Here is a 26,232-nt window from a genome sequence, read left to right as displayed (position 1 = left end):
TGTTTCCATAGAACTGTGAAAATGTTTTAAAATCAAAGACCTACAAACTAATTCCAGTTTTAGAATATCCAACGCTTTCCATGATTTCTCTTTGCCTATAAAACAAATGATACTAATTAAGCTTATAGTGAAATCCTATACATGTCTTCTCAGAAGTAAGTCCCATAGCTTTACTCCTAAGTAAACCTGTATAGGACTGCACCCACAATGTTTGTGCAGTTCACTGTAAGCTCTTGGGAGGGGCTATAGATGTGATCTGCAGGTGAAGGGCAGTATACTAATTAATTAATTAATTAATTAATTAATTGCCCTTGTTTATTTTATTAGATAGGAGGCATGACAAACTCATTGGGCAGAATTCACCTAACAAACCCCTTCAGGGCTTCTACTTGCCCAGCAGGGACTCCTCTCTCCCTGCCCCAAAATTGGCTCAGGGGCAAAAAAGCACAAGGGGTGAGGTCATTGTTCCATTTGGCAAACTGATATGCTTATATGTCTGTGCATGCTATCTGTAATAGCATGACTCTGAATTCCACCCATTAAATTTTGTTGTCTGTGTATAAGTTGATGGAAGATTTATATACAAGCTTTTCATCTGCAGAGATTCTGGAGACAAAACCCATTTTGAATATATACCCATTATGTTCTTTGTCTTTCTCAGGCTGATTCCGACCTACCGTTTTAGCTGTGGGATGTCCCTCAGTAATAAATGAAGAAAGTCCTGGAAGAGTAACAAAAGACCACAATTTAATAACATGAATTTAAAAATACACACTTAACAATACTTGAACTGTTTATTCCGTTTTATAACATTTAAAATAGACATGTGAATATAATGGCAAGGCTTACAGACACCTATCACCCCAGAGATCAGAACACTTAGCAATGGCAACTAGAAAATTAAGTAGACGAAATGCAGGAACATAATATGAAGTCATAAGTAAGAAATTTATAAACAAGCATACTTGTGCTGGGTGGATCATCCCTTCTATTTCCAAAGTTCAGGTATGGGTGCCTATCCTTCTGCAGCCACTATAGCACCAAGTTGGTTTGGGGAAACACCATGATTTGCATACCTATGTAACATCATGATTTGATATATATATTTAAAAAAGACAAAATCCCAAAACAGCCCAGTGAGGACTCGGTGTGCTCAGCAGCCTTCGATTGCTGACTGCCAAAAGGTAAGGAAATGTAGAATTTGGGAGGACAGAGAGGGATGTAGTGACTTAGAAGAGGGACAGAATAAATTGCTACAACATGGAGCGGAAACACACCACAATGCAACATTTGTTGCAAGTCCCACTTGTATAAATAATTTACATTTCAAAGGCTTAAGTGTCATTTATTTATTTATTTGTTTGTTTTATATTCTATACCGCTTTATGTCTTTATGAAAAATATCAAAGCGGTTTACAGCATATTAAATCAATAAAACATAAATAAAACAATCTGCAGAAAGTCAAATACAGTGGTGCCTCGCAAGACGAAAAGAATCCGTTCTGTGATTGTCTTCGCCTAGCGGTTTTTTCGTCTTGCGAAGCAAGCCCATTGACGGATTAGCGCTATTAGCGGCTTTTAGCAGCTTTTAGCGGCTTATCTGCTGATCGGATCAGCTGATAAGCGGCTTAGCGGCTTAGGAAAGGGGGGGAGGGGAAAAAACCAGCAGGAACTCGCAAGACATTGTCGTCTTGCGAAGCAAGCCCATAGGAAATTCGTTTTGTGAAGCACCTCCAAAACGGAAAACTCTTTCGTCTAGCCTTTTTACTGGGCATTGTAGGAAGTGATATAAATAGAAAGGAATGTAAGTTGGTTTTATATGCAATAACAGCAGCAAGAATATTATTGGCACAAAAACGGAAGCAAGAAGGATTACCGACGAAAGAAGAATGGAGGATGATATTAATGGACTATGCAGAATTAGATAAACTAACAGGAAGGATTCGAAATTGGCGGGACCAGAAATTCACAGAAGACTGGAGTAAATTTACAGATTATTTGAAAAGTATTTGTGATGATCAGACGACGTTTGTAGGTTTGCAAGAAGTTTTGTGAGGAGAATTATTGGAAATATTGCAAAAATGGATAAGGGGGAGGGCGGTTAGTTAAGATAATTAAAGGCAACATGAACTTAAGAAATGCATACGAAATGGCTAAAATGGTGGATCATCAGAGGTGCTGATGGAAGTCCAAAAAAGATTGTATAAGTGGTGAAGTTTTGTGGTATGTACTATAATTTATATGTTAAAATTAATAAAAATTATTTTTTTAAAAAAAAGGGAGATCATGTGATAGGGATGCAGGAGGAATGATGAAGCAGTAAAGAGAGTGTTTGCAAGGACCCAAGGGGTTACAGAACTCCTGAGGGGTACTTTGTTTTCCCTACCACAATGTTCCTACGTGTGGTACATACCAACTTTTTCACTTTTATGGAAGCAAGTAAATGGGTGAACTTTGAGGTGCTATTAGAGCACCTCATTAATAATTAAGTCTTCTATCTGCAGAGCCCTTCATATACATAGCCAAATTTTGACTTGTTTTTTTTGGGTCACATTAAAGTGTGTCATAAACTTTGGAACACAGAACGGAATGTTTGGAACTGGCATATTATTCAATTGTACCGTAATCATATTTGATTCATTTAAAGGATGGGCTAATCATTGGGATGCATACCATGATGAAAATATTTTATCTCTGTAAGGCACATCTAGATAAAACAATTGCTAAGGACAAAATGTTGTTGCACACGTTCTCATTTCTTTTTGTTCCAGCTGAGTCAAATGTATCCGGGTAGTCTTTATTATCAAAATGCACCAGTACAATATGCCTTCCTGTTGACAGACAGATGGAGACACTGAATACAAACAAATTTGATCCTAACTAGCCAAACAATAATAATCCCAAGTTATCTAAATATTAAAATGCAAAAGTAATGATCCAATGGAGCAAATATTTCTGTCTGCCTGATGAAGTTTTAGTCACAGAAAAAGCTTCAAACAACTCTGCAGTTGCTGAGTTCTAAAAGAATAGAACTGGAACAATACTTGCCATGCTTTCTTGGAACAAAGAAGACACATTCATTTTCATGCTTGTATATCTACTTTAACTGAATTATGAAAACTCTATGTAGCTAGCAAAATACTTTCCATGAAGATAAGGATCAGTTAAAATGGAACTTGTAGAACACTTTCACACACAACAGAAAAGCTTAGATATTTTAGCATGCATATTAATAAGACTGAACTAATAATAAGATGCAAAATTATGATCTCAACAAATGAATCAGTATTACAGCTGGTTACTTGTTGAAGCAGATGTTACAATGAGAAAATTAAAATCTGTGAAGTATTTTATCCCCAAGATATTCATTTTTCATCACCAAACTAAACATCAACCTTAACTGCACTAGTGGAATCAACAACTCATACTCATTTCTATTTATTTATAGTTACCAACACTCCATTCATTACACAAATTTCATCGAAAGGTGTTAGTCAATGGATTCTCTCACAGAAACCAGAATGGACTTTTAAAAAATCCTGCCCTAAAATTCCAGACTTTCTTGCTACTCAACTAAAATAAACAAAAACTACTATTAAAAACATACCGAGCATGCAGTCAAAATGAAGGAGAAAAAAGCAAACTGATTAATGTTTCACATGTGAAGTCATTTCCTTGCACCTGTGGCTCAGATCTAGGAAAAATACTACAAATGCCACTAGAAACAAGGCTAGTATTCAGAATGCAAGCAATTATTTATACTTTAGATGTTATACTCTGTTCTTCATAGTTTTAAATGCTGGGAATCCATCCCATTATTTTTTATGGTGTAGAGGAATACTAAACATTAAAACCTTTAAAAACTGTTATTTATTCTGTACCTGATGTTTGGTTAAAGATTCTTATTCATATTTATGCTAGGTAACCCATAAAAATCTGCATTTGCAGCCACATTTGTCTAGATGTGCATATATATATTACCTGTACAGAGGTATGCAGGCCAAATAAGCAAATCTACCATTCAGAATCTCTGTACAATGAGCTCAAAATTGACTATAATTTTCCCATGGCACAACCAAGATGTTATATCACAAAATGGCACTTGAGAATGCCCAAAGAATTCTCACCACAGATTTGTGGGAGACCAAATATGGATTTGGCCAGGGCTTTTTGGTGAGTTCTTTGGCAAGTTCTGGTGTTGCAGCCCAGCAATTTGTGTCATAAAAAGCTCAACAAGTTGGGCTGGGCGCTCCCCCCTAAAAAAAAGGTCAACAAGTTCCGGTACCTCTTTTTCTAGAAAAAAAAGCCCTGGACTTGGCTGCATTTTATCCTCAAGTAATAGATTCCTAAATGTGAAGGTCAGGGTAGAAAATTTCCATTGGCTTTAGTTGATTCTGGTTCAAATAATGCCAAAGCTGATAAAATAAAATTCAATGAAGATATAGAACTTAGTGTAATCCTTTTCCTCCTGTCTCTGATTCCATTTCATCCTTGACAGACCCTCCTCAGACCTTGTCAATCTAAAGGATACCTTGAGCTCCCATCTCATCTTGTGTTATTGAACTATATCCCAGCATCATTGCAAGAAATGCATGCTCTTTCCCCCCAGAGATACACAGATTGCATGCTTACTAAATGAATTATGCTACAGCGTTACTGTCAGGAAACACTATAAATCAAAAGGTTAAAAATGCAGCACAATTGGATGCAATGCTGGGAAAGGGCAACAAAAGAAATGCTTTTGTATCTTTTTCTCCTTTCCTTTCCTTTCCTATCCTTTGTTCTGGTGCTCATCACAACACCAATATGGGGATCCTGGGACATCAGCACCCTGTGCAACAATCCCCACCTCTCATTAAACATATTTTTTGGAACCGAGCATGAAAAACCAAATGTAAAATTAAGCAGGGGCTTTCTGCCACATCTACAATAGCTATAAAAAAATAGACGACAATTTTTCAAACTCTTGATTAGTAAACATTTGCCTCAGGGTTAGGAGCATGTTTGAAAAGTTTCATCTGGTCACAACAGCTGGACAGTTTATAAAGCCACATTTCACAGCAGGCTGCTGGGGCGCAAAAGAAAATGACTAGTGGATTAGCAACTCTATTGTAATATGATCTTACAATGATGACTAATAGCCTTATGAGCAGAGATCTTCCAACATTTTGCAATATTTGTGTAATTTGCTAAGCAAATTGATTTCGCATCAAGCCTGCAGATTTATCTGAAACAAATTCAAGTCTCCTACCCTATCTAATACTTTCTGTGTAACTGAAATAATGCATTTTGCTGCCTTGTTTTCAACCAACAGCTAGGGACCATAGGTTTCTAAGGCTCCAATCTGAATCTTATTTGGTAGGAAGTAAGTCTACTGAGCTTAGAGAGAATCTAAACATTACCAGCTTTGGTAACCATAGCTAAGAAAAATCTATCATGATAATGAGGCTATTGTCATCTTGATATGATTCTCCCTTCTATCCTTACTTAGCTGATGGCAGTACAAGAGTCCTCCCCTTCTTCCTAGGCCTGAGAATGAGTAGATGGGAAGGCAATGTGCTTCTGCAAATTCCACACAGAGAGCCTCACTGCGTTCCTCACCTGAAAAACTTATATGCGTAATGTTGGAAGCCATACTGTACTGGGGAAAGTGTTGATTTTATTTCATTCATATCCTATCCTCATTTCTCTACATTGATTCAAGTAATATTTCTAACTACCAAGCTGAATTATTATTTTTGAACAATTATAAAACATCCTCTCTGTGGTATTCCCACTTACATCCCACTGTGGAACTCTAACTTTAACATTTTATCTTTAGAAAGTAATTTGCTTTCTTTGCTCCCCCCCCCCCAAGCCTTTATCATCTCTCCTTTTGGTTTTATGTTGCCATGTTTTGGTCTGATCCTTTAGGGTCTGTCTGAGCACCCTATTTGAATTTTGTATCATGCAATGAAAAAAGCTTTCATTTAAGATTAAGGAGATGCAAGCTGAAATCCCAATTTAGCCATAATTCTCACAGAGCTGAACTAGGGCAAGTTAGATGTTATGAGAAAAAGGCAGGTAAATCAGAAAGCAGACCATGACAAATTCTGGGTTATTGACCTGATTTGTTAACTAAAATTACACCAAAGTTCCACAGTTGTATCCATCTAAATCTGAATGCTTGGAACAACTTCTGTGAGTGCAGGGGAACTTCCACTGTCTCCTTCCTCCACATATCCCAGCACTTCCATTAAATCTGTTCCAGCGGGTTACAGGAACCCCCATAACATATTTGGGGAGTGCATGGGGTTGAGGGTGGGCACATTCCATTGCTTTTACAGATGCTGTTCTGCGTGCACAATGATTTAGTTGGATGCAGCCCCTTGGACAAAACTGAGAACATTGGTTTAATGCAAGCAAGAATCTCAATGTGAAAGCTGGCATACAAGCAGAGAGGAGGGACAACAGAGAAGTAGGTGGTCTTGATGTAAATCATAGTTTATGAAGCCAGGGACAAACATACAAATCTACCCAAGACAGCATTTATTTATGGAAGCCACTGCAAGAAAATAATCTAGAGAGTCTTTAAAAATGGCCTAAAGGCACACAATTCAACTGCTGAAGTGAAGTGGGCTCCATATGGAGCTGTACCTAGATAGCAGACCACGTAGGAGCCATGTGTAGGTCTCTCTGCTCCATGGAGCAAGAGTTAGTTAAAAATAAAACTAACCAACAAACAAACAAACAAATAAATAAATAAATGATAAAGAACATGTAGGAACAGCTTAGGTGTCTTTTGAAAAAAGTGTGTGTGTATTCATCTTGAATATGACTTTTCTACACTCAGCAGTGCATCTTGACTCAATTCTTTACAGTCAATGATGGAAGTAAAAAGAAATTTTCTGTTTTGTAACAATAGGGAAATATTTTGTTCTGCTTGAAACCTAGTTGTATTTTATCTTATTTTCATGCTTTTAAGCAGGTCACCACAAAAATATTATGAATGCATGCTGGCATTCTTCTTTCATAGGTTTAATGTCAATATCAGAAAGAAAGCAATGATTTTTAAAAAATCTAAGTCCGTTTAATTTGGTCTAAATGACAATATCCATTATCTGATGGTGATGTGTCTCATGACATGCAGAAGTTCTCTTTCAACACAGTGCAGTTGTTCACAATATGGCATGCTGTAAACCAAGATTGAATTTTTAACCTTACATTAAGATACCTTATGAAAAGAGAGGCTTCTGTGGGCCTCCACTTGACCCTTTTAATACTCCAGAAGCAATTTCTCTCTATAAAGAAAAGCAACCTTGAGTAACAAAGCATGACTGAAATGTGTTTCCATAAGAATTTAACAAAGCCATCCTGGAAAGAAGCAGAAGGCAAAAAAGATTATCTGCTTCTGTTGCTACAGTTTGTTTTTGTACGTTCATTCTTATATTCAAACCAAAGTTTAGTTTTTGAAATATTCAATAGAAGTTGTGTTAATATAACTAAGGATGATTTACAAGGGGAAAGTTGGAAACATAATAACTACTCTGTATCAGAAGAAGGTCAATCTAGTTCAGCATTCTGTTTCCAAGAGCAGTTAGAAGATCCTTGGAGGCTCATGAGAATGGCATTAAGATATCTGGGATTTACTCTGTCATGGATGCTTTAGTTGAGATTCCTACAATGCAGGGGTTGGACTAGAAGACCCTTGGGGTACCTTCAAACTCTACAATTTTATGATTCTATACTGCTTTTGAGCAAAAAGATTCCATTTTAACATCATGATTAGAAGCCCTTGATAGATCAATTAGATTAAATCATAGCATCCATAACATACTTCCTTGTAGCTTTCTTTATGGCCAGACACCAGTTCTGGGGAGCACACATCTTGCATACCCTGACAAATGTATTTTCTATGCCTGAAGTTTTCTTAAAATCTTAAGGTAAGAACAACAGCAACAATGGAACACCCACCTTAGTGTTAAGCACATAAGCCCCGTGGGAGTAAACCCAGGATCCATGTACCCCAATATCCCTTTTCCAGCACTGGCCAACCACCAGGGCATGAAGGTAACAGCCCTCCAATTCTCTTTGCCCTTCACTTCTAGTAACTGATACCGAGAGGAATAGGTTGCCTCTACAGTGGTACCTCTGATTATGTACTTAATTCGTTCCGGAGGTCCGTTCTTAACCTGAAACTGTTCTTAACCTGAAGGACCACTTTAGCTAATGGGGCCTCCTGCTGCCGCCGCATGATTTCTGTTCTCATCCTGAAGCAAAGTTCTTAGGTACTCTGAGGTACTCTTTCTGGGTTAGCGGGGTCTGTAACCTGAAGCGTATGTAACCCGAGGTACCACTGTATAGGTTGCACTTAGCTATCGTTCTCTCTAAAAATAAACTCAGGTGGTTTAGAGCCACAATGGGGCAACTGATAAACGAACTAACCCCAGTATCCAGAAGAACGTAAAAACGCAAAGGGGGGGAGGATAAAAAAGCAAGAAAAAACACTCTCAGAGGCCTCCAGGAGCCATATAATGTCGAGCACCACTTGGAATGGAAAACTGGAAAACCAGGGGAGCGAATAAATTGTCCTTCCTGAGATGCTTACAGTTTATAGAATGCTAAAGGAGGACATGGCTGGCTGGAACTCTGAATGGGCCCATTCCTGTTAGGGGGTGGGGATATACTGTGACATTTCATTGCAGGTTCCGCTTGTCATTACTGTTACCAACCAGTGGAGCTGTCCTTGATGAATTTGTTTAGTTCCCTTTTAAAGATGCAATCCTCAAGCAACAGTGATGCTTGATGGAGTGGCACAGCCAACACTGCAATCACAACACCTGGTGCTTATGCTGGTTGGCTGAGGGGTGGAAAAGGAATCCTTTCACGGCTCTAGTTTGCAAGCAAGAGACCTGGTTCAAGCCCATTGCCACCACACGACTGCAGCATACTCCACACAGAATTCAGCAGACCCTATGCTGGCCCAGTCCCATGGGCAGATGGCCACCTCCACAGAGGATCAGGGAGTTGAATAGTTCTGCCTGCCAGTGGTCATCACCACATCCTGCAATGTGTGAATAAGTACTTTCCCTTTTCTGCTATGAATCAACTGCCTACAACTTCACCAGGAAAGTTCTAGTGTTATGAAAAGGAGATTAAAAATGGTCTCTGCTCACTTTGCTGCACGCTCCCCCACCTCCAAGCTTCTAAAACATAAATGCTTAGCTTGTCCTCATAAGAAAGGTTCTTCAACTCCTGGATTATTTTGACTTAAGTTAAAGATGCAAGTACCTGAGAGAGTATCAGCTGTCCATGAAAAGCCCGCACAAAGTTCTTTAAAAAGGCAAAATATGCAGCTTCTCCAGCCTTCCCTGCAAAAGACCGCAGAAGGAAATAACCCTGGAAGAAGCAAACCAGACATACAAGATGTTATTTCTTTCTTATGTGTACAAAATACTGATTTGTCATATTGAGAGTACCGGTTTTAGCATTCTGACCTTCAGGTAATGAACCTGCATGAACACTTTTTCTGCATTCAGGCCATGTTTGATTACAGATGCTCCAGATTCACTTGCTTTGCCCGTGTTCTCTTTCTTGGGCCTAAAAGGGCACAAATAATTCAAGATCTGGATAAACAGATACAACGAGGATGTTAAAAAAAAGTCTCACAGTTAAAACACTTAATTACAACTTTCTGTTTTTCTTCAGGCATTGTCTACAATATAGGAGGTTTCCTACTTACTCAGGTAACTTCGTTCGTGGGAAAAGTAGTACAGCAATGCATTTTTCTAATGTAATTTTATATATGGCTACACAAACAGCTGAAGTTTAAACTAGTAGCCAATTCTAAGCTGGTGTGAAGCGACTTAACTCTTCTCCCAGACATGACATCATATCACATGGCATTCTGCTAAGACATGCTACACAGGCAGGAGTGTCACACTATGCGCAAAGGGAAATTAGAAGAGATGGAGACACTTTAGACGGAGGAAAACGGCAAGGAAGGATATTGAATTCATTACATCCAGTAACATATTTTGGCTGCTCTTACCTGAACATAGGCTTAGCAGCTCACAAGACTACACCTGGAAGGATGAATGGGCTCTTTCATCTATGCCCAATACGCTGAAAAAAGGACTTAAGTTTTCTCTTTATTTTTCTTTAGTTTGCAATTTTCCATGCACGTCAAAGAAAAGCAGCCAGAGTTTTTGAAAACAAAGCCTGAAACATTCAGCCCACTGAATTATCACCCATGAGGACAATATCCAGAACAAATTCAAACTGTGTGAATTCTTCATCAATGGTTGTCCAGTTTCCAAATTTGTGTCAGAAAACTATTGCTTACTAGTGCCTGACCTCTTTAGTTTAAATCACAGGGTTGGGAGGGGGAAAGGGGGCAGCCTTCTTCTCTCAGGTAGAGCCTGTTGTAACAGAGTAAGTAGCTAAAGGATGCTTGCACTAGCTATTTTTCCCAGGTTATGTCCAACAAAAGCTGGTGTTTATATTGTGGTGTGCTTTAGTGCATCTACATGAAAGTGTTGACTGAGGTCATATGGAGATCTGGGGTGAGCAGAAGTACTAAATGAGTATCTGGGATCAGTAATAGAGTGGATAAGGGCCAATAAACTACAACATAATCCCGACAAGATTATTGTTGGTAGGTGGTACTCAGCCTGTTCTAGATAAGGTTGTAACTCCCCTTAAATATCAGACTCACAGCTCAGGAACTCTTTTAGCTCCAGTCTTGTGTATACCGTAAATGTCGAAGTGGCAGGAATCAAATGAGGCTGGAGTGATGGAGAGATAGCTTGGCCCCAGTAATCCATGTCCTTCCCCCTCGTATTAAGATCTTCATCTGAATACCTTTTTCAAGTCCCTCTCCCTTCAGAGATGAAGCTGCTGGTGAGCCAAGATAGAGTCTTTACAGTGATGGCTTCTCATTTTCAGATGTATCCCCGGGGAGTCTGGCATGGCAGATTCTAGTGCCTTTGTGGCACCAAGACATACCTTTTAATTTGTCCACACCTTGTAGATTTTTTAAAAATTGCATTTGTTATTTTAACCTGCTGGAATATTAACTTCCCATGTTTTATATTTACGGCTCTGCTATTTTTATGTAGTTTTAGTGTGTTTTTAAACTATTGTTAGCTGCTCTGATATGTTGCTGGTTAAATGTAATTTTATTATATACTTTTAAGATAGGTTTTTTTAAACAGTCTCTGTTGTAAAATTAATGCACTATAAAATCCATGTGATACCTTAGCAATTGAAGTAGGAAAGCTAATGTCCAGATAAGCCTCCTATCAGAGCAAGCCATGTTCACATTTTTTAAAAAAATGGAACAAAACAAAATACACAAAAAAACCAGCCAACCTGGCAATCAGCAGCTGTGTTGGCTGCAGCTAGCGATAAGGCTGTTTCCTCTATCTGCACCTATTGTCAAGCTACACACTTGCAAACGTATGACTTGTCTGATTTAGCATATATACAATAACACAAATAAATATTAATGAAAGTAGCTTATAACACAACTATAGTAATGTGAGAACCTGATGTAGAGGGAAGGCTCAGAAGATGGACACTGGGCCGGGCCACCGTGGAAGGCTTTTAGAACTACATTTATTCCAGGAGCATGTTTATTCAAATCTTTAAGAAGCCACAAAGCTTACTTGATGATATTGGGCGAGCCACTGTATCTTGGACTAACCTGCCCAACATGGGATTTTATAAATACAAAAGCGGGATGAGGGCAACCATGCACACTGTCTTAAAATCTTTGGGGAAATAGCAGGATAAAAGCTAAATAAGAAAACAAGAAAAAGTTCAAGTGCACATGGCGTTGCCTACTGGGTCTGTATCAGTCAGGAAAATATTCTGTATTAGGGTCAGTACTCTCTGTGTAGTGTTTAGCTTGTTGCATGAGGCCAGGGTTACAACAATCAGGTGAGTCCCCTGAACTGCATTACAAACTTTTTTTCAGACTGGGATACTTTAGAAATTAACATGCAATGCAGCATAAGGGAATACTGTTTAAAAAAAGGAGATGCTGTGCTCTGCACATAGTCCCCCCCCCCCAGGTCCCTGGATTAGAGATTCAGGCTGCAATCCTGTGCATAGGATTACACATAAATACATGGATAACACTATAAACAAGTCTCACTGAATTCCATGCATAATTATGCACCGGATTGGTGGGTTGCAGACATTTTATGAAACAACAAAAGTGAAAGCTAATAGTCAACTCAACTTTTTGCCATGCAACTTTATATACTGGAATTTATACTTAATACATTGTCTATAAACATAGTATAAAATCTAGCTTAAAGGCTGTATTTAATTGTAAAATAATCAATTCAACATGTTTTAGTATGCTTAGAACCAATGAATGAAATTCACATATAAAAAAGGAAAATTAAACAAAAATAATGAAAATCATGATTAAAACAAAGAAGAATTTCCTCACTAAAACATGGTTTAAATTAATCCGCCCCATGCTTAAGTATTCTACACCCACAAGTCTATGGGGTGTTGTAGCCTAATATGATGTGGTAAGCAGATTGCTCTGCAGCCAGACAAGCCAAATTTCAGGTTGCAAAAGATAGATTGAGTCTATGATTGAGTGGATTAATTTCAAAGAGTTGACCTCAAAAGTCACCTAGCCCTAGCTACTGCAGCATTTCTCAGAGGTAACCATCCAGCGACTGCTGGAAAACCTCTAAAGAGGGACACTTCACCACCTTCCGAGGCAGTCTGTCCCACTGTCAACTCACAGTATCAGGAAGTTCTCCCTAATGTTTAGCTGAAATCTCCTTTGAGTTTAACCTGTGGGTTCATGTCCTATTCTCTCTTTTTTGTCAAGGGCTCTATTCCTTCAGGGCAACCAGTCACCATGCCAGTGATGGGTGGGGCTGAAGCCAGCAGTGGGCGAGGCTGGACACTGAAACAGACAGAATCACCCACTATCCAACCAGCAGGTTGCCAGGGGAGGAAAATATCAGAAGTGAGAACTAATCACGAGTACCACTTTCTCGTCCATCTGTTTTGGTTGCTCCCATTCCACTCCTATGCACCTTGACTTCTACCTCTGAGCTCCCCACCCTCTGAGGTGGAATCTGCAGGCAATTCTGGGGTTTCAGGCTGCCCCACTCTTGCTCTGGGATAAGCAGAAACAAATTTGCTCCATGATCTGACAGCCTTAAAACAAATTTGTAAATGGCTATCACATTATCTCTTCTTCAGTAAACAGCTTATTTAATTTTTTTTATTTTATCTTCTTCAGCCTAAATATACCCAGTGCCTTCAACTTCATAAAATTTAGCCCCTCAACCATTTCTTTGGATATGTTCCATTGAGCAGTAATTTCTGAGAAAATAATTTTTTATTGAAATCAATATTTAAGACTTCCTCCTCATTTTTTAAAAGTCAAGTAGCTTGCAACTTACAGTGCAACCCTAAGGATGTTGAATTCTACTGAATTCAGTAAAGCTTACTCTCGGGACTATGCATAGGATTGCAACCTAGGTTGTTTTTCCTTATCCTCTCTCCAACCTCAACCCATTTGATTTTGTCCAGTCTTCTCTTTCTACATTTCAGCTGGTGAGGCTCATCTGACAGCAACACTTAACCCAGCCTTCTGTGTTATTGGCCTGCTCCTGTGGAGCGTTCTTCCATTCGGGGCTGAGCAGACACCTTCTGTTCTAATTTTCAAACCTTTGCCGTATACGTCTATTTGCCACCAGGATAATGCAGACAATTAAAGAAAAACTTTTTCCGTAATAGTGAGCTGTTTTAATTTTTGTATTGTATTTTAAGTGTTGTAAACCTCTTTGATTTTTTTTATGAAACTGTGGTACACAAATATTCTAATTAATATATGAATTTGCTTTACAAACCCTTTGGAAGATGTAATAATTTAATCAGAACACTCCAATATCCTTCTTTTGGAGAGGGAAAATGTGATAAGGAGAGAAGAAACAATAAGTGAGCAGCCTTTTCTGTACCTTAACACTTGCAGATCTCCTTCAGAGTTCTGCACCTCATCTCTAAGGCGTTGCCAGCGCAGTACAGCTTTCAGATCTTGCTGCTCTTTTGCTTCATCAGCTGACAGCTACTTGGGACACAAATATTCAGGTTATTGTTAGAGGCTTCTTCAATTTCTCAGTAGTTTTTAATGGAAATCCCATCAGCTTAGAGAAAGCCCTGTAACCCTTTAGAGAAGGCAAGAGCAGGCACTTAACCTATCTCCTACTACCATGACCAATAAAATTATTATTACTATATGTTTTGTTTTGGTATATCTCCTGATTCCCCACATAGACAATTTCAGGTAGTGCAGGGTGCGCAGGGGAAGAAGAGCAGAGGCAGAAATCCTCTTGCATAAACAGAAATTTTTCACAGATGGGGCACATTAGATGAATTCCACCCATAGAAAGCTGCTTTATACCAAGGCAGACCCTAGACCATCTAGCTCAGTACTGACCAGCAGTGGCTCTCCAGCTTTTCAGTCAGAGAACATTTCCAGTCCCAACTAAATACACCAGGGATTGAACAAGAGACCTTCTGCGTGCAAAGCAGTTGCTCTATCAGCAAGCTTATGCCCTTATCCAAACGCTGTGTAGAAGAGAGGAACTATATGGTATGTGTGCAATGGAAAGCACTTCTAAGCATGCATCAATACATTATTTGTTTGTGGTGCCAGACCCTTGGACTTCTGTGGGTGCTACTTCAGAGGGTCTCTTCACCTTCTATATGGCATGGGGGCATACAACTCAAATGAAGGAGTTGAACCACTAGGTCAAAGGCATAAAACAGTGGAACTGGGCACTGGGTTTTTTGCCATTTGTGTTTTTTTCTGCAAGATGGGGGCCATGACCTAAAGCTTTAAAGAATAATTACACCAGCATTGAACAGAGTGCAACAAAAGGTTCTCAGTTGAGCTGTTATTTGACTAAAGACGTCTTAGTCAATTAATTCTTATGAGATTTAATCCATTAATTAACCAGTTCAATTTGAAAATAAGTGCTGAAGTGAGAAGCACCAAATAATTGATTTTATTTTATTCATACATGTCATCATAGGTATCATCTTAAAAGAGGCAAACACCCTGTGTATGCAATGATGTGCAATGGAAGAAGGGAGAATGCATTCTTGCTCTTATATTTTCATATCTCATATATTAGAAATCACAGTTTAAAGAAAAATCTGTCCAATGAATCTGTGAGACATTTTTATTGATTACATATTTTAATCAATCAATCAAATAAATTATTTGATTAAATACTAAGTTAAACATTGGAGTCCTTGCCTGCACAGGCCTGCACAGTTAACAAGGAGCTAGATGGATCAATGGTCTGACAGTATAGGGCAGCCATACATGTTCCCACCCTACAAAGTACAGTTCTCTTACTCCTACATAACATGTTAAAGAATATGAACACCAGACTGGAAAAATTTAACTGAATATTCAGTTAAAACAGTTGACATATTATTTCAGTATAATAATACTGCTAGTCACAACCTTGAAAGTCAGAATATTTTTTTGCCCTAAATCTTTCTGTCTTCTCTTTGATAATATACCTGTCCCACAACCCACAAGAATAATTACAGTGTTGTCTTGAAAAATGAATTATATACCAATTTACCAGTTCATCAGTGAACAACTGATTTTCTACTTATGATAAAGAATGTTTTCACACCTTTATTTATACTTCACCTGCCAGTATGCATCTACATAGCCAAATTAGTGCATGACAACAACATTACCAATGCATTAAAGATAAAAGGGAGAACAGAAACATTTGATAGTGTTGCAAATTATTTCAGGTAACACCAATTACAATTTCATCTAACAGATTTCTCTACATATGGAAGTTAATCAAGCCAAGCTCATGGCCAAGGGCATGATAAATTTAAGGAGATTAGATAAGACATTACCTAAGACAGTTGCAAACAGATTCCTGCTGCTCAGAAGCAGTATACCTCTGTTTACTAGATTCCAAGGGCATTAGGTTATCCTTACTACCCTACTAGTGAAATTCCCTGGGGTCTGGACAGCTGCTGTCAGAAATAGTCACAGTGCTGGACTAGATAAATGTTTGTTCTGATCCAGTATAGCAATACTTATATCCTTAAAAAGGGAGTCTATTTGCTCTTTTTGTAAATGTGTAAACTGAAGGTTATCCTTATTTCTACATTATGAAAACGACTATTCGAGCCATACCTGTTGTGCGGCTGACCAAAATGCATCTTCTAGGTGAGTGGCAAATCCTTCACTTAGCCACTCTTCAGTCCAGTCACGTGCACCAATAGCCAAGCCAAACCAGGCATGAGCAATTTCATGGCACAGGCGTGTTCCACAGAGATGGCTCCCTCCAGATAATGTGCTCTGTGACATGAAGATGATGTGTGGGCTGCATAATATGAATGAAGGACAAAATACATTATGAACCTGTTACAGCATGCATTGCCTGGCTATAGCAATATGTAGACTTTATTAGCCTTGTCAGCCTGTTATTACTGTATGCATGCTATGTCATGACAGTTAGTTTATAGCTCAGACATTTTTAGGAATTAGGTTGCACTTTATTGTTTTCTGGCAGAGATTCAAGCTAAATATTCTGCCAAGCATTTGTTTCACATTCAACCATCAAACAGCTATTACCTGTAATAAGTAACTTAAACCAAAGTTTTATATTTTTCAAATTACAAGGCTGATTTATTTCAGTGGAAGCATTTATGCCTAAGCCAAGATAATAAAAGAAGGGCAGGTGTGAATACAGACCATAGGTATTTTCGGCTAAATGATCAAAGCAACCAGGGAAAACAAAGAGAGAGAAAAAAGAGAGAGAAAGGCTCTCGTTCAAAAAGGAACATTGTAAATGTTGAAAACTCTAAGCTTTTAGGACAAAAAGTGTGGGAAAGTGAGCACCTAATGAAGCTAAAATAGGTACTGGTGTTGAGGGGGTGTCTGTTGTCAGTTGTCGATGAGTGGGTTCTTAGATCTGTACAGCATTCTACGTGCAAGAGTAGGTGTCAATTCCTGAGTGCACATGGATTTTGTTCTAACATGTTACAGAAATTGGGGTAGGGGAGCAGCTATAGCAAAGCACCACAGGAAAAATGAATGAATGATGAATGATCCCTGTTTCAAGCTATAGGCTTCTCTCTGGGATAAAATTAATATGGCCATTTCTATAAACCACCAATGCCTCCTTTTGCATGATACAGGTTTTGGGGATTAAGACTTTGGATACCCAAAGAAACGTCATAGGCAATTCTGCAAAATATCTGAGGAGGACTGTGGAAATGGCAGTTGAACTACAGAAAGGTTGCCTACAACTAAGTTAATATGATTTATTGTTGCATTTGTGATTTTTTTTTCTTCTCTTAAAAAACTCATTTCCAATAACAATGAACATGTCTTCTCCATTTCAGCTTCTATCAGGACCTACTAAAATGGCTGATCAGCTATGTGTATGTGAACACAGAGGATTTCATTTTTGTTACGCATGCCACTTTTGTTGTGTAGCCTAATGAAGTCATTGCTTTGCCACTTTCCAATATCTAATAAAAGCCATTATATGGAGATGAATAAATAATATAGCTAGCTGAAATTTGTAAACCATGGACTTTTTTCACGCTCTGAAATACATTTCAGATTCTTTTAAAATCATTGCTAATGAAATGCAACACTTAAAAGCAGGACCAAATTGCTGGTGTAACATTTCCCTGGAAGACAACTGAATGGTGAGTGTGCTTCTGGAATTATTTACAAAATTTGCAGGATTTGGGGTGCAAAGGGCAGATAAATCTTCAGGGGGGGGGGGGGAAACTAAAACTTGTTGCATTATTTATAGGTTGTTCCTACCCAGGATGTTATTTCCAAACACCACCTAGTCAATGTTATATAACTCTTGCTTATTTTAATCAAAATAAAAAAATTCCTTCCAGTAGCACCTTAAAGACCAACTAAGTTAGTTCTTGGTATGAGCTTTCGTGTGCATGCACACTTCTTCAGATACCATCTGAAGAATGGTATCTGAAGAAGTGTGCATGCACACGAAAGCTCATACCAAGAACTAACTTAGTTGGTCTTTAAGGTGCTACTGGAAGGAATTTTTAATTTTTTTTTATTTTGACTATGGCAGACCAACACGGCTACCTACCTGTTATTTTAATCAGTACATTTATTCTACAATGGGATTATTTCATTAAAGTCGCATGCATGGCAGATCTTCTTTGCTCACATAAAAATGATTGAAAATGAAGTTCTTGACTGAAACCACACCAGCAAAATTTTCAGTACAAAACCAGGACTAGCAGAGTGCTATAATTCTTCAATTCACAAGTCAGGGCTGGAGATATGCCAAAATATTTCATAAAGTGAGGTTGACCTTAATCTGCCTTGTGTTCTCTCAGCTGCAAGGCAGGGCAGGTTCTTTTCCAAAGTGGCCCCAAAACTCTGGATTGCACTTCCCCATGAAAAACAACTGCAAATTGGACTGAAACTACAAGGAAGTTTCAAAGTACAAAGCTAACACAACCTTTGCACAAGAATTCACTTAATAAACTCCTTCCCCAACATCCTAACACACGCAGAGCAGGAAATTAATCGCTAGGCCTTGGTCCAGTATATCTAAAGGAGCGTCTCCACCCCCATCGTTCTACCCGGACACTGAGGTCCAGCACCGAGGGCCTTCTGGCAGTTCCCTCATTGCGAGAAGCCAAGTTACAGGGAACCAGGCAGAGGGCCTTCTCGGTAGTGGCGCCTTCCCTGTGGAACACCCTCCCACCAGATGTCAAAGGGAACAACAACTACCAGGCTTTTAGAAGACATCTGAAGGCAGCCCTGTTTCGGGAAGCTTTTAATGTTTGATGTATTATAGTATTTTAATATTCTTTTGGAAGCCGCCCAGAGTGGCTGGGGAAGCCCAGCCAGATGGGCGGGGTATAAATAAAATTATTATTATTATTATTATTATTATTATTATTATTATTATTATTATAGGTTACCACAAGAACATACAGAGCACATCTTTGCTGAGCTATAGTGAAACAACTATAAAAGCTTCTTTTTTTGACAAGCTTTCAAGAAAATTTGAAGGACGCATGTAATTTTATTGCTTCTATATATATACTGATATATGGTTGCATTATTGTTATCATTTATTAAATTTGTATACAGCCTTCTATCCAAAGATCACAAGTTGGTTCACATACAAAAATGAGAATACAAAATACATAATAAAACAAAAACAAACCAATAACCTCCCCTCCCACATTATATGTATTTGATCTGTTGATTGCTTATTGATAAAATTTTATTGTCTTGTAATTTGGGAGAACACGTGAAGTAAAAAATCTGAAGAGTGATGGCCATGGGCCAGGAAGATCTGGGTTAAAATACCTGCACATCAGTTAAGGTCACAGGGTGGTAGAAGTCACTATCTCTTACCTACACTGCCTCAAAAGTTTGTTACGAGAATAAAATTTCATAAGCTTGTGTATGACATGGTGTTCTTTTGTAAGTTTTATTCCCATCCCAAATTTTTCTCAACTTCTTCTCCACTGGTAGTCAGGCAGCATGACAGACAACTTCCTGAATACAGCTAAACACATTCAGCAGTCAAAATGGAAGTCATATGCGCTGCCATTATGACATTTTAACTAAAGGAGTTCCGATATCACAGGACACATGGTTTCTGCTTCTCAAATGTATCTTACTGATATACTCTGAACAAAAGGCAAAGTTGATTGTAAATAATGTGATAACTGAAGAATTTAAAATAGAAAAAGGGACACGACAGGGGTGCCCAATTTCCCCATTACTTTTTATTTCAGTTCTGGAGGTGTTGCTAAACATGATCAGAGGTGACCAGCTGGTTAAAGGGGTACAGGTCGGAGCTAAACACTACAAGTTAAGGGCCTTCGCAGATGACTTAGTACTTACTTTACAAGAGCCAGACACTAGTACAAAAAGGGTTTTAGAGCTAATTCAAGAATTTGGTCAAGTGGCCGGATTTAAATTGAACAAACAAAAGACTAAGGCTTTAGAAAAAAATTTAACAGTCAGCGAAAGGGAGAAGTTCCAGGAGGAAACAGGCTTGACGGTGGTTAAGAAGGTGAAATACCTGGGGGTTTATATGACATCTAAGAATTTGAATTTGTTTAAAGATAATTATGAGAAATGTTGGTTAGAAATTAAAAAAGATCTAGAAATATGGTCAAATTTGAAGCTTTCAATGTTAGGCCGAATTGCAGTTATTAAGATGAATGTATTGCCTCGAATGTTATTTTTGTTTCAAACATTGCAAATTCTTGACAAGATGGACTGTTTCAAGAGGTGGCAGAGGGATATTTCGAAATTTGTCTGGCAGGGCAAAAAGCCCAGAATAAAATTTAAAATACTAACGGATGCAAAGGAAAGAGGGGGATTTGCCCTGCCGGACTTAAAACTGTACTATGAATCAGCAGCGTTTTGCTGGATGAAAGAGTGGATGCTCCTCGAGAATACAGATATCTTGGATTTAGAAGGTTTTAATAATGCATTTGGATGGCATGCATATTTATGGTATGATAAAGTTAAGGTGCATAAGGCCTTTAAAAATCATATTGTTAGAAAAGCATTATATAATGTCTGGATTAGATATAAAGATTTGATGGAAAACAAAACCCCTAGATGGTTATCGCCTTTGGAGGCTAAAGCTCTGAAAAAACTCAATATGGAAGCCAAATGGCCAAAGTATGGGGAAATTTTGGAACAAGATGGCAACAAATTGAAGTTACAGAGTCATGAGAAATTGAAAACTAAAGTACGAGATTGGCTCCATTATTATCAAATAATGGAGGTTTATAAACAAGACAGGAAAATTGGTTTCCAGGTGGAGAAATCAAAATTAGAAACTGAATTGTTAGAACCCAATACTAAGAATTTGTCAAGAATGTATAACTTGTTGCTGAAATGGAATACACAAGATGAAACAGTTAAATCAGCTATGATTAAGTGGGCACAGGACATTGGTCATAACATCATGTTTGCTGACTGGGAACAGTTGTGGACCACCGGTTTGAAATTTACGGCATGTAATGCCTTAAAGGAAAATATTATGAAAATGATCTATAGGTAGTACATGACCCCAGTCAAGCTAGCAAAAATTTACCATTTGCCTGACAATAATTGTTGGAAATGTAAGGAAAATGAAGGTACTTTCTATCACCTTTGGTGGACGTGCCCGAAGATTAAGGTTTTCTGGGAAACGATATATAATGAAATGAAAAAGGTACTTAAATGTACTTTCCCTAAGAAACCAGAGGCCTTTCTCTTGGGCATTGTCAGCCAATTGGTGTCAAAGAAAGATAGAACTTTTTTTATGTATGCGACTACAGCAGCAAGAATACTCATTGCAAAGTATTGGAAAACTCAAGATCTACCCACCCTGGAAGAATGGCAGATGAAGGTGATGGACTATATGACATTGGCAGAAATGACTGGCAGAATCCGTGATCAGGGGAAAGAGACGGCGGAAGAAGATTGGAAGAAATTTAAAAGCTATCTTAAGAAATATTATAAAATTGATGAATGCTAAAATGTTGAGGTTTTTAGAAAGAAAAGGAGATTACAGCGACAAAAGATTAAGTAAAAGAAAAAAATAAAGAAGGAATATATTTGATAAAATTAAGTTTAGGATTTGCTGAAATAATTTTGAAAATTAGGATGTAGAAAGGGGAGGTTTGGGGGAGTCAGAGAAGGAGGGATATGAAAAGAAAGGATACGAAATTATGCATGTTTGTTTGTCTTTTTTATTGTTTGTATTGTCTATAAAAATCTTGTAAAACCAATAAAAAATTTTTTTGAAAAAAATCAAATGTATCTTACTGAGCGGCATCTTACGTCAAGTAGCTGCTTCTTCACCTAGCTATGTTTTATTATTTATTTTATTGCATTTTTACCCCACCTTTTTGTCCAAAGAGTTCTAGGAGGCATATGTTGTTCTCCCCCCCCCCATTTAATTCCCACAGCAAACCTGTGAGGTAAGTAGTTAGGCTGAGAGAGGCAGTGACTGGCCCAAGGTCACCCAGTATGCTTCATGGCTGAAGGGGGATTGAACCCTGGTGTCAGGAGTGTGTGCAGGAGCCAGGCCCTGTGACCAGTAGGGCTTCGCAGGACTGGGGCCTTCCTAAGTTTGTTCTGGAGAGGCAAGGCATGGCCGCACAGGTGAGGCCGCTTGGTAACTCACTGCACCTGGTGGCAAGAGCCGGGAAGGGATATAAGGTCAGCATTTCCCTTCGGCTCTTTGCCACAGCAACACGTTTCCTGCCTTGCTGCGTTTGGCTTCTTGCTTCCTGATCCTCGGACCTCGGCTTCCTGACTCCCTGCTTCTCGACCCTTGACTTCGTGACTCCTTGCTTCCTGACCCTCGGACCCCTGGCTTCTGGACTCTCGTTCCTGCTCCCACCTCGCCATCTTGCCCCTGGTCCTGACGTCCCCAGCCGGGGCTTCGATCACCCGTAGACTGGACCATGGCACATGGTCTCCCAGATCCTAGTCCAACACTCTAACCATCCTGGCTCTCGTGTTTTACAAAGCTGTCCCTGTAGTTTGATGTAACATAATGCACAGGTCAGCTCAAAAACTATATAGCTAAAGGGGGCGTGGCATATCAAGGGCTACACCTTGATTATGGCGTAACTGAAAAGGTACAGTCTTCTTCCCATATGTGTAAAGTGCAGATATGGCCTGAAGACAGTTTCAAGATGTACTAATCCATGTTCCAAAGAACCTCTATTATGCAGCCCAACCCTTCCCTCAAAAATGTATGAACACCCACACTTCTCTTGAAAGAAGTTTATCTGTCTGGATCTGTCTGCAGAGCAGTGTTTTTAAGAGTGGTTTCTGCTGGAGGAAAAACACACTGGCACATTTATAAGTAAGCGTCTTAAAATGAAAATTCAGAAAAGCAGGTCAAATGGAGTTAAATCAGCTAGTATCACAAAAGATACCACAAGACACTGAAGACCTAGCAAAGAAAGAAAGTCACAGAGAACAAAGAGCAAGAATAAACAGCACCTCCCCAAACCTCCACCCAAACCAAATCAAATTATTAAGAACGAAAAAGGCAGTGGGGGGGGGGGAAGCACAGAAGCTACAGTACATAATGAGACACTCCCTTTTATTACAAAGCCCCCATTGAGAAGAATAACTGTGCAGCTTGGGGGTACTGCATTGGTCATTTTTAAGTAAATGACCCCTAGCTGTGGTGTATGCAATGCTACAAAGAAAGAGCCTAGAAATGTACCAAGTAAATAACATTCCAGACATACTGCTGGCAGCCTTTTGGCCATTTGGCTGAAACAAAACAAAAGTAACTTCAGGCCTTATAAACAGACACACAGAAGGGGTTTGCATTTTAAGCATCTGTTGTATTTATATGAAGAAATAAGGCAGAGATTATGTTTTCAAGTACCTATTTTTGATTCACTCACTTAAGTAATAGAAAGGTCACATACTGAAAAATGTCCCTCTTATGAGAAGGCGAAAGAAACAAGATTGCACGCATGTACATAAACATATGTGAACTGCACTGCAAGCAGGTCAGCAGGAACAGAATTTCATTTTAAAGCACTTCCTCTGGGGTTTGGAAAGGATTACTTGGGCTTTATTCCCACTCAAGCCTCAAAAGTTCCTCTTTATTTCTCTCACCAAAGGCATGTAGGCTGCCTCTCCAGCCCAATATCCTCAGCCACTTATCAAAGACACTTCTGAATTAGGTGTCACTACAGGGCAGCAGAAGGTAATTGTTAACTTTGACACAAATTGTCTAAAGAGCTGGACATATTAGTTCTATATTACTTCCAGTGCCAATTGTTCTTTGGCAAGGATCCTCAATGGCCTGGTGCGATTTCACACTCGGGACACAAAAGACCCACATAACAAACTTTGCTGCCTCAGTAGAGCTTTTGATTTTGAGGGGTTCATGTGCATACATATTTTTAGCTGCAGTCCATGTGGGCTTCCTTTTGGTCATTGCTTTTTATGTTTAGTTATGTATACTAGATAGAATCTAGTTGGTGTTGCTTCACTGATGGAACGCATCCATCAGCGGAAGCAGGAAAGGGAGTCTGGGATAATTCTTCTTTCCCAAGCACCACCCTAACTCTCTTGCACAGATGAGGAGGGGGCACAAAGCAAAAGGAATCACCCAGGAAAGTATCTTCTCCAGATACTTTGATGAATGTGTTTGATCAGGAGATCAAACCCCATTGTATTCTATCCATTATATTTTATTATCACTCCTTTTCATTATGACTTTTTAAAAAAATAGTTTGCTTCTTGCTAAGCCTGACCATCCTAACACCACTTTTCAACCTCCTGCTCCTCCTCCTTGTTATTGAATTTATATAGCACCCTATACCCACAGGTCTCAGGGCGGTATACATATAAACATCAAGTCTCTGCTCCAGCCTGGGAGTCCACAGCAGCACCATACTAATAATTTAATACATACTTTGAAATTAAGAAAAAAAATACTACAGTGGTACCTCGGGTTAAGTACTTACCGTATTTTTCGCTCTATTGGCCGCAGTTTTTCCTCTCCAAAAAATGAGGGGAAATGTGTGTGCGTCCTATAGAGCGAATGCAGGCTTGTGCCATAGCCGCGCGCAACCCCTCCGGCAAGGAGAGGCTGCACAGGGCTAAAGGGGAAGCCAAAACAGCGAGCGGGATCCATCCCGCTCGCTGCCTTGCCTTCTTCCATAGCTGCGCGCAACCCCTCCGCAAGGAGAGGCTGCGTGGGGCTATGGCTTCTTTAGCCCCACACAGCCTCCCCCGGCAAGGAGAGGCTGCACAGGGCTAAAGGGGAAGCCAAAACAGCGAGCGGGATCCATCCCGCTCGCTGCCTTGCCTTCTTCCATAGCTGCGCGCAACCCCTCCGCAAGGAGAGGCTGCGTGGGGCTATGGCTTCTTTAGCCCCACGCAACCTCCCTCGGCAAGGAGAGGCTGCGCGGGGCTAAAGGGGAAGCCAAAACAGCGAGCGGGATCCATCCTGCTCGCTGCCTTGGCTTGTGCCATAGCTGCACGCAACCCCTCCAGTAGGGAGAGGTTGTGTGCAGCCTGCACGCTGCTCTTTGGGGCTGGGGGAAAAAATATTTTCCCCCTTGATTTCCCCCCCTAAAAACTGGGTGCGCCCTATGGTCCGGTGCGCCCTATGGTGCGAAAAATACGGTAATTCGTTCCGGAGGTCTGTTCTTAAACTGAAACTGTTCTTAACCTGAAGCACCACTTTAGCTAATGGGGCCTCCTGCTGCCACCGCGCTGCCACCGGGCAATTTCTGTTCTCATCCTGAAGCAAAGTTCTTAACCCGAGGTACTATTTCTGGGTTAGCAGAGTCTGTAACCTGAAGCGTATGTAACCTGAAGTGTATGTAACCCGAGGTACCAGAAATCTCAAATGCTTGGTTTTAAATATAGTTAGCATGTAAAACAGAAATATATTAGGAAACCCTGTGAAGTTAAGTTGCCCTTTAAAATAACCTCAGTAGTAGTGTAGTAGTAGTAATTTATTTATACCCTGCCCATCTGGCTGGGTTTCCCCAGCCACTCTGGGAGGCTCCCAACAGAATATAAAAAATAGACTCAAACATTGAAAACTTCCCTAAACAGGGCTTCAGATATCTTCTGAAAGTCAGATAGTTGTTTATTTCCTTGACATCTGATGGGAGGGCATTCCACAGGGCGGATGCCACTAATTATTTATTTTTTTTAAACTTTTTGACACTGATTATAGATACAGTGTATGTTTGCTCTATTGCTCTTTGCAGGCCTTTTCTACCTGGCCTGGGAGGGCAGGGCCCTGACTGACTCCAGCTACAAAAGGCTGAGGTTTTTGAAGAGGCCAGAGACAATATTGGCTGTGAGCCCTGGAACGCCTGTTCACTGCTTTGTTGGCCTTTTCCACCTAGCCTGGAAAGGTGGGTGTGCTGAGGCTGCTGAACTGACCCTTGGGTTGGGGCATGGTTTAGGGTAGGGTTGTTATTTGCTGTTATTATTGCCCTAATTGTTTAAAATGTTTTGAATTATTTGTAACAGTTTTTTAACTTGTGTGTTTTTAAATTTGGGGTTCTTTTTGTTTCTCAAAGGACATAAGATGTGTCTGGGAAGAGAGGAGCTGCGGAGAGCAGGGCTGGTGCCAATCACAGTAGCTCTGGTGAAGGAGTGGGGAGTGGGGTGGGGCAGGCTGAGAAAGGGGCAGTTAGTGA

At 39.5% G+C, this 26,232-nt stretch overlaps 1 protein-coding gene across 8 annotated transcripts in view; it reads right to left on the bottom strand.

Moving 5' to 3' along the window:
• AOPEP (aminopeptidase O (putative)) overlaps window positions 1-26,232 on the bottom strand; it is a 197,547-nt gene that overhangs the window by 112,113 nt on the left and 59,202 nt on the right. For 5 of the 8 annotated variants that reach the window (XM_081213656.1, XM_081213654.1, XM_081213657.1 and 2 more), the window contains 5 exons: window positions 16,199-16,388; window positions 13,980-14,086; window positions 9,477-9,579; window positions 9,271-9,378; window positions 678-721 (listed from right to left, as the gene is read on the bottom strand). In XM_081213656.1, the coding sequence (XP_081069782.1) occupies window positions 678-721; window positions 9,271-9,378; window positions 9,477-9,579; window positions 13,980-14,086; window positions 16,199-16,388 (552 nt within the window). Of the gene's footprint in view, window positions 1-677; window positions 722-2,564; window positions 2,832-9,270; window positions 9,379-9,476; window positions 9,580-10,741; window positions 10,876-13,049; window positions 13,133-13,979; window positions 14,087-16,198; window positions 16,389-26,232 lie in introns of those variants that run through there. The other 3 variants (XM_081213659.1, XM_081213660.1, XM_081213661.1) reach the window with 3 other exon arrangements.

This window comes from Podarcis bocagei, assembly GCF_964188305.1.
Source record: "Podarcis bocagei genome assembly, chromosome: 11".
Classification (NCBI taxonomy): Eukaryota; Metazoa; Chordata; class Lepidosauria; order Squamata; family Lacertidae; genus Podarcis; species Podarcis bocagei.
This window is presented reverse-complemented; position numbering and strand designations above follow the sequence as displayed.